This window comes from Python bivittatus, unplaced genomic scaffold (genome assembly GCF_059951505.1).
Source record: "Python bivittatus isolate LINGU-HERP-01145 unplaced genomic scaffold, Pbiv_v1 ctg000410_np1212, whole genome shotgun sequence".
Taxonomy (NCBI): Eukaryota; Metazoa; Chordata; class Lepidosauria; order Squamata; family Pythonidae; genus Python; species Python bivittatus.
In genome coordinates, this window is record NW_028277067.1 from 3043157 (window position 1) to 3063362 (window position 20206).

Here is a 20206-nt window from a genome sequence, read left to right on the forward strand (position 1 = left end):
AAAACATGCTTTGACTATGGATGCTTCCAAACATGCAATTCCTAGCATTATTGATCAAAGGCATTGTGCCTTTCTTTTTCTCATAGATTTTTGAGATAAGAAAAAAGAAGACAACGGTGGGTTACTTTTAAAAGAAAACAATATTTGAATCCTCCTATAATTTCCATAAATGAGATTGTATGTTGGCCCAGGAAAAGCTTTCCCTGAAAGCACCCATTGATTTTTGCTTTTTTTGAGTTACAGGGTGAAATTGAGCCTCTTCGTTCACACCTGAAAATTTCATCTAAATAACAGTATAGAAAAAACAACTTTACAAAACTCCCCCCAATCACATGAATATATGTGCACACACTGACAGAGACCAAAAAGGGCTGGTGGGGGGGGGGGTGGCAGGGAGGGAACCCCATGCCTGAGCTGAAGGCAAAATAAACATCACATTACTTATCACTTTGAGGGACTTAGGGTGTCTTTGTCTTGAACAGTCTTGACTTTAAAATAAGTATTTAGATATAAATGTCCAGCTCGTGTAACAAAAGCTTATGTCCAGTCACTGGTCTCCAAGGGAAACAACATAAAAGACTTGGACATCTTCACCTACTTCTTATCTTTGTACATAGAGTGTTCATGCAAACAATATGACATTTCTACAGGCAGAAATTTAACTTTGCACAAAACTTGCTACAAGAATATTTCTTTCTCCTCCTGTCTTACATTTGTAATACACACAGAAAATCTTTTACTTTCTCTCCATCTCCCTTCTCCCTCCCTCCCGCCCACCCACCCACCCCCTTTTTTGTAACTCCATCTAGCAACATGATACCATGGGCTCCCCTTCCTCCAGCCTCAACTATAGTGGCATCCTATACTTGCAACAAATGCTATTACTTGAGTCACCCACTGAGAAACGCTCCACAATCTTTGCTCAGTACAGTCCCATGATTGCAATGCCAACATCTTTGGATGGCCGGCGATCTTTGACCAAAAAGTTGATCATGCTCTCTGATTTGATGAGCAGGTTGCAGCCCAAAAAGAACACCCCAAAGATGACAGTCAATGAGAGGACACAAAGAACAGCAATCTGGACCACTCGGGTGATGAAGAGGTTCCTTTCATCTGGGAGCAGGACGGACGCCCCCCCATCGCTGGCCACCACTGTTCCTGTCCCATTGCAGCAGCCAATCAAAATGCCCAGATCTTGGGATCGATTGGAATATATCCCTTCTTCCACCAGTGTTTGGTTAAATAAGGTCCCATTCATTCTGTATTTCAATCCAGTGGAAGTTCCAGAAAGTGAGAACAATGAGCTTTTTTCCTGAGTGACCCTAAATGATACAAGGACTCCTCAGCAAGCAGCAAGGCTGTCTCCCCCTCCTTGATTTTCTTGCACAAAGGCACTGTCAGCACAAGAAGGTAGACAGCTGTAAAAGGGCAAGGAAACAGTTCCGCCAACACCACGCCATCCAATCTTTAAGAGAAACAGGGCAATTCCAAACGCCAGATTTGCAAGCAGCTGGGAGCCTTTACTGTCAAGCAGCCTGGGATCTCAGGAGATGCACGTTGCATTGTAAAGTCTCTAAGCAGCATGATAAAAACAACTTGCAGAAAAAAACTCCACCCCGAACTGGTCCTAAGCACCACCTTCATCCACCACTACAGGCAGAGAGCTGCCAGTTTGCTCACAGTCCTTCCCTATCCAGAAGAAAACCAGTACAAAGAGCTCATTTGCTGACATGATGCACCGGCATTACCAAACACATAGAACGCTTTTGTCCAAAGAGTGCTGTTAGATATTTGCCCGACCAGAACTACCTAGCTCTTGGGGTGCTGTATGTAAATCCATTCTTTCGCTGTATCTAATTCACTGGCTTATCAGACGCAACTCCAGTTGACAACTGTTCCCCCCCCCCCCCGAGATTAGCCAAAAATACCTCTCTTCCTTGCACTTCTAAAGGGAAAGACCCTGTATGGGTTTTGATCCTGAGAAGTTTCTTTCTCAGAATCAAAGTTGGGAGGGATCAAAGATCACCCAGTCCAGCCTCCTACCAGTCTTTCAAAAAATGTTTCATAGCCTGATCTAGTTCCAATATGCCTTATTGTTATAATCTCTACTGGACATTTGCAAGTGTTTTTCCTTGCTGTGGACTGGGAAGGGTGGGAGACTGATATGAGGACTCTTGCATCACAGGCCATCCTAAATGATAAGTACAGGTTGTAAAGAATCTACCCTAATTTCATATGCATCATAAAATGTGTTTTCCCCAAATAGTGCCTCTGTTTAGAATGAGGTTCACGTATGTCCCTAAGCTAGCACTACCTTTATAGGTAATCTTTCTTATTGTATGTACTTATTATGTTTATGGAAAGCCACCTAAGAATTCTCTGGGCAGCTTTGAGCCTGGAGGACACGACTATTAGTACTACTGATTAATATGACTAAATCAGAGCAGTATTCCTGTAGATATCAATAGCTGCTGAAGAGGAATCAGAGTGTGCTGTCATATTTATGTGCTGCTCTTGGGCTTCCCAGAGACAAGTGGGGCCATTATAGAAACAGAATGTTGGAGCAGACTGCCTGTGATCTGATTCAGGATCAACAGAGTTCTTACATTCTTAACAGCAGGGTTCCTCAACCTTGGCGACTTGAAGATGTGTGGACTTCAACTCCCAGAATTCCCCAGCCAGCATGGGTTGCTGGGGAATTGGCATGGCTGGCTGGGGAATGCCGGGAGTTGAAGTCCACACATCTTCAAGTCGCCAAGGTTGAGGAACCCTGCTTAACAGTATAAAACACACTTAAAATTCTCAATATCATAAAATAACGTGGGACATAAACATTTTTCGTATAAAAGATTCTTGGGAAAATAACAGCAATTACCAAATATGCAACACAGACAGTGTTTAGAAGAGTATATGTTGATGTTTTTAAAGCACTGAGGAAAAAATAACATTTTTCAGTTCCAAAGTACCTAGGATGAATGCTGCAGGAAAGCATCTTCTGGGAAAGGAATACTACAACCATGATGCCACCATTAAAAGGACTTTGTCTCTAATAGTTGAATGTCCCTCCCTTCACTTGCTGAGACATCTGGAACAGCTCCTCGGAAGGAGACCTCATGATTCTGTATTGTAAGTGGGAGAAAGTGATCTTTCAGGGTTGTTGAATACAGCTTCTGGGGATTAGTCGTATGGAATAATGATCCTGAAATTAAAAAAAGAAAAAAAGTCATAGACCAGCCTTCTCTCACCTGGTGGACTCCCGATGCATTGGACCAAATCTCATTCAATCCTCATTCCGCATGGACAAATTGTTGTGCTGGGTGATTATAATGGAAACTGTACTCCAATGGATCTAAGGCTGGTGTGGACACCCTTAGAATATACAGTTGAAAATTATGCTAAATAATGGGGAGGTGAGAATCCTGTTGGGATCATCAGGCAACACCTTAGCTTAACATTTTACGTGACGCTGAGGTCAAAAAGATGTTCTGAAGAAACAAATGCCCTCAAGGAAGGAGTCATATCCAAAATGCATAAACCTACAATAAATCTTTTTCTGTAACACCTCCCTTCCCCCCGAGTTCATATTATCAGTTGTCATTCTCATGCATATCTTTTTGTTTACGCAGATAAGAAATCTTGTTGCAAACGACTAAGATGCTACAAGAGTATAGACTGGTTGCGTAAAAAAGCTTTTACTGTTTGGATCTTGGTCCACTCTAAGCAAGACCTGCACCTCAGTGGTATGACTTTGGAATAGCTGCCAGAACGGTCAGCTTAGACATCGGATTAGGAAGTGTTAGAACAGCCCCATTCAATTCCACTTCCCTCGGTTGCATGTTTCGAAAATAGCCCGGAAAGTGGCTTTGCCTGAATACTGTATGTGGATTTTATTTTTGCACGCAAGAGGGCAGTAAGAGAACAGAGACTAAGTGAGATCAAGCAGGCTACATGTGAGTGAGAGAATCATCTGCATGCACATTCAAGAAGCAAAATTGCTTTTTAAAAATATGCCACATCAGGTAAGCAGCTGTTTTTGAAAATCCTTTCTCCAAGAGATTCCTGACATGTCCCCTCCCCATCCCATTCTGTCTCTTTTTTGATAGTGTATTGAGTGGACTTCGTTTAATTGTGTAAGTAGCAGCCAGCAGGTTTTCTTACATGCGTTCTGTTTCCTGGAGAAAAGCCATTCAAATAAACACGCTTGCAGACCAAAAACATTCAGGATATCATCCAGAAAATGATGAAATATTTACCACCCCACCCCCCTCGTGTAAGTTCCAAATTCAGTTTCCTCAGTTAATATCTAGTCCCTTTGCCCTGACTTGGAAAGTTGTGTGGAATGTCTGCTGAAATCTCAGAAGGATAGGGTAAGGGACCAGTTGTTTCCCATGTTTAACGAAACCAGAAGAAACCATTAATAAATTATATAATACGTTTAAAATTGGTTTGGTTTGTAAGATTTACACTGATAGTAGAATTCAGTTTTCCTCGAGGCCAAATCGGAACTGCAGGGTGCAATTTTTAAAGCATGATGCAATGTATATACAGCACCCTACATATCCTATGCTTTCTATAGAATTAAACTTTATCTAACCATACATCTCTGAATTTGTATGTTGATATTTCTTGGTGAGCTAAGAACAACAATTTCTTGGTGAGCTAGGGCAACAGTTGTTATACAAATTCTCTAACTGATAAATCAAAAGTTCTGGGAAGATTAGCCAAATATCAAAGTGGATATACAAAATGACCTTTAGAATCAGGTTCAAAGAAGAGCATTTCTGTAAATATTTATCCAAGCATTATATACTTCTAAGAGATTTTTACCCTTTATTTGGGGCCCAAGGTTGGAAAGAGCTAGCTACAATTAACCACTGCCATTCTCATTTTGTACTGTGAATGAATAATGGCAGAGAAAACCCTCCATATACAGATCCAGTCTTTTCAAGCTTAAGAGACTCCAGTGGGTGGTCTTCACCTCAGTCCTCTCCCCAAATTCTGCAGCCTTGGAGGCTTAATGTTTGCTTGTAGAGACCTCAGTCATCTGGTTCAGAAATCACCTAAGCTATCAGTTCCTTAACTTGGTTTATTGAATAAAGTGCAACTGGCTGAGTTCACACATTAAGCCAGAAATCATGATTTTACAGATCACAAAGCAAGGCCAAACAAACCACATTCAGATGGAGTGTGATATGTGCCCTAAGTGAGTGGATTGAACTGAAATATCTATGCATTCTGTCCTTTCCTTGCCCATGTCAAGACATCAGTCTTGCAGCATTTTTCCTATACCCCTTGGTCTGGATAGGCCCATCCTGGATTCCATTTAGAGTGTCACATAAGTTAGGGCTACTAGATCTGGGCCCCAAAATGCTAAACAGTGGCTAGATGGCAGCAAAGTGTCTTTGCTGCCATCTAATGGTCATCCCGGGGACCTGCTAGCTCTAAATATAGTTCCAGGAAGGCTGACATGCAGAGTCCAGCGGGACAATCAGTGAGTACCTGTGTCCTGAATGTTGTGTTTCGTCAGCAGTCCATTGACTTAAGGCTCTCCTCATAGCCAGTAGAGCAACCTTGCTTGCTCACCCTAGTATCTTCCAGGTGTTCTGGACCAGAACCTCCCTCATGCTGAGTCAGCATGGCCACATTTGCAGGGATTATGGGAGTTGTAATACAAGATGATGCCAAGGTCAAGTTATAGCTTGGTGGGTTACATGAACCACTGGAGCTACGTATTTTAGATATACAACCTGTTTATTATTTGTTTATTTATTTATTATAAGAGGGGTTATCTCTTCCTCCTCCCTGCTCCAAAGGACTGCAATTCCTATTTTCCGCATCAACCGCGACGATGATCAAGGAACCGATCCTCAAAAAAAAAAAAAAAAAAAAGGAAGCAAAGAAACAGTTTGCGGCTAGGAATTGGCGCCAGTTTGAATGGAATGGTTGCTGCTGTTTCTTTAAATGGGGTCTTCTGTCATTAAACTTAGAGAGGGTCGAGTAAATTAAAAGGATGGCGGCGGCGGGGGGCGGTCTTTCTCACGTAGCTTGATTCCACTAAGGAATTGGGCGCAAAGGGACTCGGGAGGCTCAGGGTTCATTCCGCCGTTTAAAAGAAAAAAAGGCGGCCGAGGAATGCAGGCACCGGGGGAGGAAATCGTTGCCAGGGAAAAAGGGGTGTACGGCAGGGGCTGGCAGAGGTCGTCTCCTCCCCCGCCGAGTGCCAAGGACCCTCCCTGGCTGGGAGGGGTAGAGAAAAGGATCCTACGGAGCTGCGACCTCGGCGACCGGCGGGGACACTCCGTGACTCCCATCTGACAGCTGTTTCCTCTCCCTGCCCCGTCTTCCCATCGCTCGGGGACAGGGCTTGCGAGAACTCGGCCGATCCTCGGGGCGGACGCTTCGGAAACAGGCTGCTCCGCTCCGCTCCCGCTCCGCAGTTTGGCCAAGCTGAGACCAGGATGGGCAAAGTTGCCTTCCCTTCGCTCCTGGTCTTCAGCCTGCTTCTGCTCGCCTCCGGAGTCTGCGGTAAGTCGGGAGCCCCCGCCGCTGCCCTGCGCCGTTCAGCTGCCGAGCGCCTTGGATGGGCGGCGGACTCTCGCCCCCCGCCCCGCCCTCGTTCCGAGACAGCGGGGAAGGTCCCTCTTCCTTCACGTTTGCTGGCTGCGGGAGGGAAGTGCGAAACTTCAGGAAAAACGGCCCCAGCGTCACTTTTTTTCCTGCTGCCCATGAAAGCTTGAGAGGTGCGGTGCAATGTCATGCTTTCATGCACGGGTACGCAGAAGAAAGCCTCTTTTGAGCTCAGTGGCTTTACGCCCAGGTCGGTGCGTGCACGCGATTGCTTTCCTGTACTGAAGGGGATGGGAATGTTTTAAGTTTCGAAACAAACGCCTGCCTCTCAAACGTGCATTTAAAATATAACAGGACAGGTTTGTTGGCGAGTAAAATCTCTCTCTGAATTGTGGTCCCCCCTGCCAACAATGTTGATAACATACCATAACCAGCTCAAATTTGAAGGCTGGGAAAGGACTCCCACCCTGGCTCCATCGCTCAAGCTAGGTTGCTCAGTTTCAGAGATATGGCAGGGTGGGGCACCATCAGCCTCTATATGAGGTTGCTAGTTTTGTTCTACATTGTTCTAATCCTAGCTTTATAACTGCTGGAGCTGCATTGTTTTATGGCTCTGGATAACTTTCCATTTTCCAAAGCTGATTTTTTTTTTTTTTTAGCCATGCAGGTAAAAAAAATATGGTTGGCCCGCCCAGACTTGGGCCTTAGTGGAGGAGAGTTATTAAGATTGCATTGTCTCCTCTCTTGCAGATAGAGATAGATAGAGAGATTGAGATAGATAGATACAGATACAGATATAGATATAAATATAGAGACAGATATGAAAGTAGTACATTCCAATCTAGAACAAGTATGGGTGTAATGTGACCATTGGGGGATGCGGTGGTGCAGCGGCTTAATGACACTGAAAGTTGCTGGCCAGAAATGGTCGACACTTCAGCGGCGTTAGCAGGGTGAGCTCGTTTCCTCCCCAGTTCCTGTAAACCCAACAGTTCGAAGACTCACGTGAGTAGATAAATGGGGACTCTCACTCTGGTGGGAAGAAAAATGCTGGCGGTGCCTTGCAAAAAGGAGTCAGGAGCAGTTGCCGGTAAGCGCGAAAAACCGCGCGCGCCCGAAAAGGGCGCAAAGCAACGGAAACCCCGCCTCCTGCGCTCGCCAGCTGGGCTCTGCTCTAGGAAGGAGGCCATGGCAAACCACTTCCGAAACACCTTGCCTTGAAAACTGCAAAGGACTCATCCAAGCAGTCACTGCAGAGTCGGTAACGACTGAGTGCAGATTAAAAAAAAAAAAATGTGACCATTAAGTTCCATTAGTTTTATTCAAAAGATGTTGGGGTTTAGTCTTCTCCAGAATAACAACCAGCAGAATCAACTGCAGTTGGTTAGGTTCACACAACAACTGAGGCCAAAACCATGCTATGCACACCATCAAGTTTCTGGGACTAGAAATAGAAATCCCAGTGGTCTGTACTGCTTGCCAGAAATGTAGTCTACATCCTAACCTCCCAAATTCTTCTTGTGTTCAGATTTCAATCCAAGCCATCAATTTTGTCTACCTATTCACTTCCCTTCCAATTCACTTTCCAGGTTGGTGCTACATCAATCACTGAAATGAGCAAAAGGGAAGGGATATAATGTCATCGCCTTTGGGAAAATTAAACACACTTGTGTATATACAGTCACAGACAGCAGCCAGGGAGGAGAGATTTCCATTCTTCCCCTCTCTCTGCTTGCCATGTATTTAGTTAGTGTGTTTCTAAATGCCCACAGTCAGTGGTCAAATAAAATAATAAAACCAGGAACATTATACAGAGAAAAAAGTGGTAACACAATAGATAATATCACAAAAAAACAGATGCAAAACAAGAGTGTTTTTCATCTCTTCCCTAGCCCATACCTGGGGAAGCTTAACGTTGTTTTTAGCTGTTGTAGTTTTCAAGTACAGGCAGTCCCCGGGTTAAGAACAAGATCCATTCCTACGTCTGCATTAACTTGAATTTGTACGTAAGTCAGAACTTGTACTTACGGATTGCCTATTACTAAAAATGGCTGACGGCGTTCTCCTTCCTGGAGTCGAAAACTGCTGAAGCCATGCAACATTTTCATGAACTGCTGAAACCCGCTGAAATCAGACTGTATATTAAAAAAGTGTAGCTTCCGCAATTCATGAAAACATTGTGTGGCTTGGTTGGTGAAGACGATGGAACTTGCAGAGATAGCCAAATTAATGTTCTTGATCAGAGAAAAGACAATATCTACATTTATGGCTGACTGGAAACCCCTTATAGACTTTTTTACATGAAACGGGAAAAATGCACTTATGACTTGCGGTTTTGATTAGAAAAAAAATTGGATAATAGAAAAAAGTGAGGGTTTTTTTGTAATCATAAAGTGAGAGATCATTTTGTAATTATACTTGTATTTGCTGCAAAAAAAATCAGAAGCTTTTTCTTTCTATTTCTTTTTATTCTTTCTTTCTGCACTTTTGTTTTTTGTTTTTTCTTTCTCTCTTTGTTCTCTTTATTCTGTATTATTTCATGTTAGTTGTTATGTTCTCTTTAAATCTTTTAATCATACACACACACACACACACACACACACACATACTGCACCGCTTCAGCAGTTTGTCAACTCAAGGAAGGAGAATGCTGTCTGCCATTTTTAGTAATAGGCAGCCCATTTGTAAGTACGAATTGTCTGTAAGTCATATGTTCTTAACCCAGGGACTGCCTGTAATGTTTTCCTTCTTGTCCTATGGATATTATGATCTGGCATGTTTTACTAACCATTTCGTAGGTGATGCTGTCAAGGTTTGGAATCTATCCAGCTGCTGCTGGCACCTTCAGGCTGCTGCAAACGAGACCTCTTGGGTCTGGTTGCTGGGCACTGCTCCCTGTGGCTTCTGTGGCATGAAGTTGCTGGTGTTAGCCCTTCAAGGTAGTCCAGACAAGAAGTACAAACCATGAATTCTAACACTACCTTTTTTATAAAGTTACAGTGACAGAATCTTGCAAGTCTGAAAGCACCTCTCCCCTCCCTTGCTTTAACTCTCCAGAAAACTAGCGAGGAACCCTTCTGAGATGCTTTCTCCACCCACGTTCCTCCTTCGGACTCAGATTTCTCTTATCAGACTGTTGTCTAGGCTGTGGCTCTTCCTCCTGTCTCCCGAGGTTATTCTCACAGCCCATTACAGCAGGAGAGACCAACAGTTGGATTCCACATCAGCATTTGCCCATGTCATGCCTGTCCATCACTCTCCACTTGTCAGGACTTATGTGAGCCTCTGATTAATACACCTTTAGCGCTTTTTGGAAAGAGCATTGGACCTGTCTTTTAAACACGGGTCTAGTGCTCCTTTGAAAGAATGCTAGGCCTGTGCTCCCAGAAGATCAATCTAAATCAGGAAAGGAAGCTGGATTCTGCCAGCGGTATGCTATTAGTTATGTCACCGTTGGACTCATTTCAGGTCTTCTGTTGCTTCTGCCAACAAAGAGGTTTGCGTGGCCATTCTTTGAACTCCTTGTATTATTTTAATTATCCCTGAGGACATAGCTAGAGTGCTGCAACTTGTTGGGATGATCGTCTCAGAGTCAGTGAAATGCAGATGCAGCTCTTATAGCCCTCTCTCCTTCCATGAGAGTAAGGGGGAAGTGGGTATCGCTCCTTAGCTATTTGTTGACAGCACCACCATTCCCTTGCAGCACTAGTAGATGATGGAGCTAGCCTTTTATTGCTTGTTCCCTCCTGCTGCACCCCACATCCTCTCCACATCTGTTATTTGTGGGTCAGGCTATTTGTAAACACAGACTGAACATTCTTGCTATAGAAGATTGCTTTACCTATTCAGAAATAGCCTGGCTAATGGGTAAGAGACATGGAACAGGAGTTGCACCATGTCAAAATATTGATACAGCTCCTTTCTGCTTCACCCCATGTCCTTCCTTGGCACCTGCCAGTTGTTAATCAAATGGCTAAACCTGTCATTTGATGCATCCTTCCAAGTTTGCCTACCCCTATGTTAGGGAGAGTGATTGATATTTATTTTCCTGCAGGCAGGGATGCTTGGTGGGAGGGGAAATGAAACGAGTAGAATCTATTAATCCCTTACCCTAACAACTGGACTTGCAATAAGTATAGTTATTTAGCACTATTCAATGGCCTTGTTATGTGGCAACAGGGATTGGCAATAAGGGCAGCACAATTTATGCCAGCATATTTTTCTGCTGGCTCAAGGAGGCTCTAACTTGGTGATGTGGAAGAGACCAATGAGTGCATTTGAATTTTGACCAGTAGGGAATGAGAGAAGTTAGTTGGGAGACTGGTAGCTTGGTTTATATCTGAGTTAATCCAGTGTGAACTAAAGAAAGCTTACCTATCCTTTCCAGTAAGTTTTCAGGCTGGAACATAGTACAGAGAAGCACTGACCACGCTTGTGGATGATTTCTGATGGCATTGGGATGCGGGTGATGAGACCAAGATATCTTCTTGATATCTCAGCTGCTTTTAGTACCATTGAGCGGGGTCTTTGGAGATTAGGAGTAGGAGCCAGGAGTAGCGCTGTGGTGGCTTTCCTTTCTCTCAGGTCAGTTGGTGTTGGTGGTTTGAAGGGAGGGAGAGGCCAAACTTTTGGCCCTTCACTTGTGGGTGCCCTAGGGCTTGATACTCTCACCTCTCCTGTTTTAACATCTATCTCCAACTGCTGAGTGAGGTCATCAGCCAGCACAGTGTCCACTTCTTCAGTATGCTGATGATACTCAGCTGTACATCTCAGCCCTGAGCTGACCAGGTAATGCTGTTAATGTCATGTCCCAGTGCCTTGAGACTGTGAAGATCTAGGTGGGGAGAAACAGGCTTAAACTCAACCTTAACAAGATGGAATGGCTATGGATTTTTGGCTCTCTGAAGTTCAGGTTCTGCCATCTTTAGTTCTGGATGGTGTTGCATAGAACTGATGGGAATTGGGGATCTTCCTTGATTCTCCCCTCCTGTTTAAAAAAGCAGGTGACAGCTGTGGCCAGGAAAGCCTTTGCCCAGATTCATTTATTTGCACCAGTTGTGCCCCTCCATCCCTTCTCATAGTTACTCATACCTTAATCCCTTTCCATTGGGCTATTTCAATGCATTCTACAAGGGGATTGCCTTTGAAAACCACTTGGAATCTGTGTTTGGTCCAGAATGCAGCCTGATGGGCAGTTCTGGGTGTGTCTTGGTATACCCATGTGACCCTTCTGCTGCCTGAACTGCAACAGCTACTGGTGAACTTTTGGGTACAAATTGAGATGCAGGTGGTGACCTAAAAAGCCCTTCATGTGCTTTATACCTGGGGACCACCTTTCTCCCATTGTCTTTGTCCCCTGGCAGATCCAGCAGAGTGAGCATATTCCGGTTCCTGTCCTTGAAACAATGTAATCCAGGAAGCATGCCTTCTCTGGAGTGGCATCTGCCCTCTAGAATGGTATAACCCAGGAATTTGTGTTGCCCTGACCCTGTTATCCTTTAAGTGAGCCTTGAAGATCTGGCTCTTCCCCCAGGCCCTGGGATGAAATACCTTTTTCATTAGATGTTTTGCAGGATCAGGTTTGGTTTCTGTCCTTTTTATTCTGACCATCTTTTTTTTTTTAATTGGTTTATTTTTATTATAAGCTGCCTAGAGTTGGTTGAGTTGGACAGCTTTATAAATTTGATTAAATATATAAGCATCCCAGGTCCCTTGCACCAGCTCTCCCCTGGAGTAATAGTTTGTAATACAAAATAAACATATTTTCACTGTACTGATCACATCCCTTTTCTGTTTAATTGACTTCTGCTGGACAGGGAGCAGCTCACAGCGGGGTGATGTTGCTCTCTGTATTTTGTATATTTGCTATAAGTGCCTCATTAAGGTTTCTAGTTATTTCTGGTATGAAACTTCAATACTCTGCCTAGTTGCATATTTACCCAATGACTAGCAGAATGAGAAGACAGTGCACAAAAATATGTAAATAGATTCAAATGCCCTGCTTTCACATAACATAGAGACTGTTTGCAGCAACCTCCTACAAATACCAGAATGCCCATTGGATTTCCTGGATTGGAGTTCTGGGAACTGTAGTCAACACCTCTTCTGGACACCCAAGTAGAGCAGGCCAGTTTGAAGAATGCAGATTTTGTTATTTATTCATGAATAATATACAATACACTATGAGACTTTTGTTAACTGAGAATAACTGTCAAAATCCCTGCAATCACTGTATAAAAAGCTTAGAGGGTGCAACAAATAGGAATTTAAATAATAACATTATTGTCCTTCTTTAACAAGGAAAATCAGAAGCCCCCTAATTCTACTTCCAAAGAGATGTGTTAAAATTGCACTAGGTATTTCATTCTAGAAGGTATTATTGTAGCAGGGAAGAAAAGACCATGATGGTTCACAAAAGGTTGTTATCAGAAAACGTAAAATGAGAAAAGGAGTAGGAAATATTATGAACCACAAAATGATTACAAACAGCTGTACGGAATAAGTGTGGAGATTATCAGTTGATGCTACTCATGATCCATTGCACGATCATGAGTACAGTCAACAAGCAAACGATTAGAAGACTGCTTTTTGGTGGCAATTTCTCCATATGACTTGGGAAGTGGTTTTCTGTGGATGAATAGATTTTTGTCAACTCCTTATAGTAAGATTAGGATCCGACATCATTTAAATAAATGGATCAATTTGTTTTTCCCTTGATTCCAAGGAAATGTGGATTATACTCACATCACAAGTATACTGTATAGTCCTCATGGTTTTAGAGAAAGCAAGACCCTTGGCTGGCTATTTCTCTTCCGTTCGCTTTCTTGAGATATTCAGCTTTTTCCTCTATTATTATTATTTATTAGATTTAATATAGCTGTCTACTCCAGTGGACTCTGGGCGGCTTACAAAATAAAATAATAATGAAACCAACTAAAAATAAAGAGAAAATGAAACGAGAGAGCTCAGACTGAACACGAGCATTAAAGCCAAGCACAGCAGCTGCTCCACCCCCAAACACATTAAGCCCAGGCTTGGGACCAAGGCCAGGTTTAAAGAGCTTTCCAGAACCCTAGGGGAGAGGGCACAGACAGTATCTCTGCGGGATGCTGTTCCAGAGGGTGGGGTCCACGGCAGAGAAGACATGCTTGCTCGGTCCTGTAAGATGACAGCATTCCATAGAAGGGACCTGCAGTGCACCCACTCTGCCTGAACACACTGAGCATGCAGAAACAATGAGAGAGGCGGTCCTTCAGGTAACGAGGTCCTAGGCCATGAACGGTTTTAATAATAGAGAAAAAAAGATAACAATCAGCACCTTGAATTGCACCTGGAAGCTAACTGGCAGCCAATGCAGTTCACATAGCAGTGGTGACGCATGGGCACAACGAGAAGTGCCCATTACTGCTTGTGCTGCTGCATTTTGAACCAGCTGTAGTTTCCAGATGATCTTCAAGGGCAGCCCCATGTAGAGTACATTGCAGTAGTCTAATCACGAGGTGACCAGGGCGTGAGTGACTAACCTATATGTCCTCACTCTGATGCCTTATATATAAATGGTTTCCTGTCAGCAACCTTGCCATGTCAAAAGAAGCCCAGCCCCTGTTATCTTCTGATAAGGCAAAAAGACCCACCACCATTTATTTTCTCCCAAGCTATGGGCAAAGAGAGAGTCGGGGGTGGGGGCTGGGGGTGGGGAGAGGACTTTGCCGAAACTGATGACCAATGCTTTTGCCAACCCACAAAGACAAAAACATTCCAGGGAGAACAGGAGCTCCTATACACAAGCCCCCATAGAGTTAATAATAACCCAGGAAGGTTAATCAACAGTTTCTCAGAGCTTTTAGGAGCTACAAAAACCACAGCCTATGAATCAGCAAACCAGTGTGGTTATTAGAGGGGGTGTTCTAGCAAGGGAAGAGAAGAAATTATAGACCTGAAGAAGGGGCTACGGCAACTCTGGATGGAATGCTACCTTCCTCCCACTTGAAAGTAGACTGAAACTTATGTTGCTCGTCATTGTTGGCTGTGTCCGCTGGTGACAATAATGTGTTATACAGAAGTTCCTGGTAGGGCTATCAGAGGTGGACTGCAGTGATCCAGATAACCACTAAATGGGAGCAAAGGGGTGCAGAAAACTACCTCTTGCCTTCCATCTGCATTTTTTGCAGGCCTGATCTCTCTGATTCCCAGGGTCTGATTCCTGCTCAGAGAGACTCCGTTCTCCCTCTGTACGCTGGCGGTGCACCAGTTTTGAATTTGACCTCAGCATTGATGCTGCAGAAGTCACTGCAGTCACCCAGCAGGGCACACTTGTAGTGGGTGGCTGCTTCTGTTTTATTATGAATTTTTATTCAAGGAATTTTTACAGAATAAAGACATGTAAAAGAAAAGGGAAATGAAGGGAAGTAAAAAAAAAAAAAGTGGGGAGGCAAGAATAAAGAAAGAGAAAGGAGAGAAATAGGAAAAAAGAGAAGAAAGACAAAATATAAAGAAATTACTTCCCATCTTCTTTACAGCAGTTATAAATGCATTCAAATTTTATCTTCTCTCTCTAAAACAGTGTTTCTCAACCTTGGCAGCTTTCAGATGCGTGGACTTCAACTCCCAGAATTCCCTAGCCAGCATGGCTGGCTGGGGAATTCTGGGAGTTGAAGTCCACGCATCTGAAAGCTGCCAAGGTTGAGAAACACTGCTGTAAGGTTTGTAGGTGTGCTTCTTTGTGAAAATAGATGTTCTTTGCCGGGGGGTGGGATTGGGCTTCAAAAGATTTTCAAAGCAAATTCGTCTTCTCTTGTGAACTCTCTTTCGCTCTATCGGAAATAACATATAAAGACCCAAACTCAAATATGACAGTGTAAAAACTACGTGTGGTAAGGAAGTGGGATTTCTCTACCTAGACTTTGGCTATAGGAAAGAAGACTGATTAGAGGGTTTGGTCATGTTTTGTCTTGCTATTTTTATAGTAGGCTCTTTGGGTGGGGATGGGTCTGCTTCTAGCTCTGCAAATTTTCCAGTGTATCTCTCAGGTATTAGAGGAAGAACAGCCTGACGATGTGTGAAAGAAACGCAGTCAGCTTTTTCCAACATTATGCTGTGGTAGCAGATATAGAAGGTTATTTGTGGAGATTTTGTTAGATCCCGTTTTTCCTGTATTTGCCTCTCGGGAAATACCAGATACAAGAGCGTAGGCACCTAGAGTTCTTGAAAAATAAAGGGATTTTGTTATAGCTGTTGTCAGGCCGCCCAACACATGTCACTGCTTGAGGCAAAGAAGGCTGTTTTTACTACCACGCATTGTGCGAAAGCTGGCCACACTAGCAGGTCAGCCTCACTTCCACAGTGGCGAAGGACAGAGGGCACCCAAGGGCAGGAGGCTGGTTATAAATCAGAAACCAGTCGCATTTAAAACAGAAGCTGACAACCTCCAACCTCTTTTTTTCTTCTTTTTGCAGCAAATAAAGATCAGGGGGGAGGGGGGGTAGGAGAGAGAAACATTGGCATGCTAGGCTTTGTTTAGTTTTAACACCACCAAGCACTTAAAATTAAAATTTCCACCAAAAGGGAAAACCTGGAAATGCAGACCCCACTCACAGCCCAAAACAGGACCAGTTTGGGCTTCTTCTCCCAGCCAGTGTGCACAGCTCTGTATCCTGTCACGCATCTGCCATGGCATTACGGCCCGTATCCAGTTGCCTGAGGCAGCACCCTCAGTCTAGATGTTGTTTTCCATGAGGGTGTGGCAGGTCTCCAGAGTGACTTCACCATTCCCTTGATTTGGCCTTCATGCACAGAAGAAATGAACCCCCCCCCCTTCCATTCAGGTTTATACGGCCCAGGCTTTGGTAGCAGAGAATTATACAAGCACAGCTCATTTGTGATTTGGTTGTGTCCCCAGTGAGAGCCACTTTGGTCCCGTGTTTATGGCACTGGACTAGGAGTAGAGAACCAGGAGTCTTATTCCTGCCTTAGGTATGAAAGCCAACTGGGTGACGTCAGCCGATCACTCCTCTCAGCCCTAGGAAAAAGGCAATAACAACCTACTTTTGAAAATGCTGCCTAGAAAATTGCATAGACTTTTTCATGTAGTTGCCAGGAATCATAACTGATCCAAGGGCACCTGTATATGTATGTGTGTACATGTACATGTATGTTTATGTGTATCTATATCTATATCCTGTATGCACCTCTCTCTCTCTCTCTCTCTCTCTCTCTCTCTGTCACTATCTATGAATGACTAGTAATTGTGTACTTGGTGGCAACCATGGGTTTCATGCCTTGTCGTGTGTAAAATCATCTCACTTTATATTTAATGGATATTTTTTAAATAGGGGAGGTTAACTATGTTACTACATTGCATTTCTTTTGCATTGCTGTACAGATATTGCTGATAATCCCTTGAGGAATGCAGGGCAGTAGCTATTCTGCAGTCCTGTGTAAATCTTCAGAAAGCAATATTTAGCAATTTTGTTTTTAACCCCTAGGTATTTTTCCCAGATCTGTCTTGTAAAATTGAAACAGATACCAGGTATATAAGGAGCAGTGGAAGAAATTGCTGCCTGATCTGAGAATGTTATATAAATTCAAAAACTGGATATTTTAGTACTGGATCAGAAATTAATATTTGGGGCATATTTTTCTATTTGGTTCTTGGCAATTGAAGTTGTTGACCTATTACTGGTTTTGAGCTCTTGCCCGTATGTAATAAAAATTATTCTTAGAGGTATATCCTATATGGCTTCTTTTATGCCTAGAGGGATGTCACTGAGCAAAACAGGATTGTGCTTTCTTTCTTCTACCAAACATCCCCCTGCTTAAAAGTAATTGTATTAAATCGCTTCTTGTCTGAGAAAAAAAAGGTATACAATTTTTGACATGGGTCAGGTATGTGTGTTGAAATTCAAGAGTCAGCTCTGACTTCAGAAATTAATTCCACTTCCCAAAGAAGAAATCTGCTTAGAGAATAGAATTAGATATATTTTTGGATTTGTCATTTTGTCTTTTGAGCTGTAGGTTAGCAGATGCAAATCAGAAATTTGGAACTTTGGGTGTGAATAGTCACTTCCCCAATCCCCATCTGCTCAGCCTTACTTTAAAATCAAGTACTGTAAAGTTTGCCAAGTTTGTCTCACTGGATTCTGTCTGCTTATTCAGAGCCACAGACTGCTAATGGTCTGCATATTTCCTGTTTATGTTCTTTTAAATATGCAAAAGTATTACGAACCAAGAGCAGGCACAGTTAATAAAGAATAGATGTGGAGAACAAACGCCGTTTGGCATGTTGGCTGTGTACAAGCAAGATTTTTTTAATGTCCTTTGAAAACCATATGCCAAATGGTTGAAGTCGTAATTGGGACAGCCAATAGCAAAATTACCAGTAAATTTCAAAGACAGCCAAAACCGATGAAGAACTCTTTATGTCAGCTGCTTTGTTGTTACCAGGGGCCAGTGAAAATGCTTTTGAGGTCTATGGGTCAATTTTTGTCTGTTGTATTTCAGGTAACAATATCTGTGCTACACGAGGAGTGAACTCATGTCAACAGTGTCTGTCTGTAAATCCACGTTGTGCTTGGTGCTCCCAGGAGGTGAGTCAAAACCAAATCTATACTATATCATAATAAGCACTTGTCATGGAAGACTTAGAGGACACTTCAAATAGAAGTTTATTTTTTCTTGTACATAGAACAGAACAGATACAAGGGACTTTGAATTCTATCCTAGATGTTCTGATGCTACCAGTAACCAGGCAGGGTGTAGCTCTACTGCAGAATTCCCCAGCCATCATGCTGTGAGTTGAAGTCCACTCATCTTAAAGTTCCCATGTATGAAAAACACCGCTCTATGGCCTTTGCCTCAGATTCTTTTATGGAGGAAAAAGAAAGACCTCTGATAAAAATAAGAGTTTCAGACAGGTTGCTGCACAATAAAAAATCTTGTCTGGAAGCATGCTCAGATCCAACTATCTCTAGTGAAACCTGTTGACCAACTGTGTAGTAAACTGTCTATTTAAGAAATAGAGCAGTAGATAAAACCCACGGGAAGGAGAAGCCAGGTACAAACATTGGGCAGATTAAAATATTCAAATGGAGTTGGAGGGCTATCATGCAAAGCCTTGGGCAGCATTTCTAAGGACATGAAGCTGACATCTCAGAAAGCTTATTTTCCAGATGCTTAGAGACTGTGGAAAAAATGTACTTCTTTAATATTGGTTCTGTATCATCTATAATCAGGAGGCTCTTGCTCACAGTTATTCATGCTTTGGTCACCTCCCAAATGGACTACTGTAATGCGCTCTACATGGGGTGCCCCTTGTCAGCCTTACCAGGTGGACCAAACAGGAAACATGACCAGATGAGCTAATTCCTACTTTATTGTAAAGCTACATTAACAGAATCCTGAAAGTATAATTCTCCCCTTGTCTCCTTTACACCCTGAGAAATTAGGGAGTGTCTCTTCTGAGCCTCTTGCCCTGTCCACTATCCAGCTGTGGACTATGCTGTCTCTTATCTGACTGTTCCCTAGGCAGTGTCTCTGGGCCCAGTCTCCCAAGGTCATTCCCACATACCATTACAGCCCTTGAAGAGTATTCAGAAGCTTCAGCTAGTACAAAATGCAGCAGTGTGGGCAGTTATGGGTGCTCCTAGAGTGGCACATATTACAGTTCTCCTTGGCAAGCTGCATTGATTGCCAGTTTGCTTCTGGGTGCAATTCAAGGTGCTGGTTTTGACCTTTAAAGCCCTACATGGCATGGGGCCACAGTATTTGAGGGACTGCCTCTTCCAATTACATTTACCCATCCCATCAGGTCAGGCAGGAGGAGCATGTTGTGGGTCCTGTCTGCTAAGGAATTCCATGTGATGGGACCCAGGAGATGAGCTTTTTCTGCCATAGCAGCTGCACTTTGGAACATCATCCCCCCAAGGTGAGATTAGCCCCAACCCTGTTGGCCTTCTGGAGATGGCTTAAGATGTGGTTTTCCCAGGAGGCCTAGGGAGATTGCAAGATGGCTCTATTATGTTTGAATTTTTAAACACTCTCCCGTGTTGTATGCATGTTTCTTGTTTTTTATGGTTATTTTAAGATACGTTTTTACATTTTACTGTACACTGCCCAGAGTCACATTCGTGAGATGGGCAGCTATATAAATTTGAGAAATAAATAAATAAATAAATAAATTCACATGCCATCTTCCTTTCCATTTTAGCTCAGTTGGTATATATAGCGACATTAACACCTAACGTCAGCTGGTGCTTCTTTACTGTTAACGGATCTGGAATGTGCCATTTTACTAGCCTCTTTCTCTTGCTATTTTTTCACTGACAGCTAAAATGGCTAAAATATTATTTCAGCCATATTTAACCTATATTAATGTATTCGTGCAGTTGTGCATAGAAATTCTTGGTCTTTGTCCATTTACCAACCTTCTTCCTCTTCTGATTCAAGTATTTCCAGTCTAAAAACAAATCCAAAACACTTTCAGTTCGCCCCAAAGCAGCCAGATTTTATCTTCCTTTTCCTTACAATGTGGCCATGTAACCAGCTGCAGCGTTGACAGAATGTCACAGAATGTCTACACTGGAAAAAAAAAATACAACAAATCAGTTGCAATTGTCTTGTAGTTTGCAATAGAAGAATTATG

The 20206-nt window shown here is 43.0% G+C and overlaps 2 protein-coding genes across 2 annotated transcripts in view; one reads left to right on the forward strand and one right to left on the reverse strand.

Moving 5' to 3' along the window:
* Positions 1-804: 804 nt before the first annotated feature.
* Positions 805-1788, reverse strand: RPRML (reprimo like). The gene has a single exon (XM_088143252.1). The coding sequence runs from the start codon at positions 1256-1258 to the stop codon at positions 923-925; it is 336 nt and encodes a 111-aa protein (XP_087999378.1). The 5' UTR covers positions 1259-1788; the 3' UTR covers positions 805-922.
* A 4084-nt stretch (positions 1789-5872) lies between these two features.
* The window catches only part of ITGB3 (integrin subunit beta 3), a 60681-nt gene continuing 46347 nt past the window's right edge, over positions 5873-20206 (forward strand). The window contains exons 1-2 of the mRNA XM_007421746.3: positions 5873-6525; positions 18067-18152. Of these exons, the coding sequence (XP_007421808.1) occupies positions 6459-6525; positions 18067-18152 (153 nt within the window). The 5' untranslated portion in view covers positions 5873-6458. The remainder of the gene's footprint in view (positions 6526-18066; positions 18153-20206) is intronic.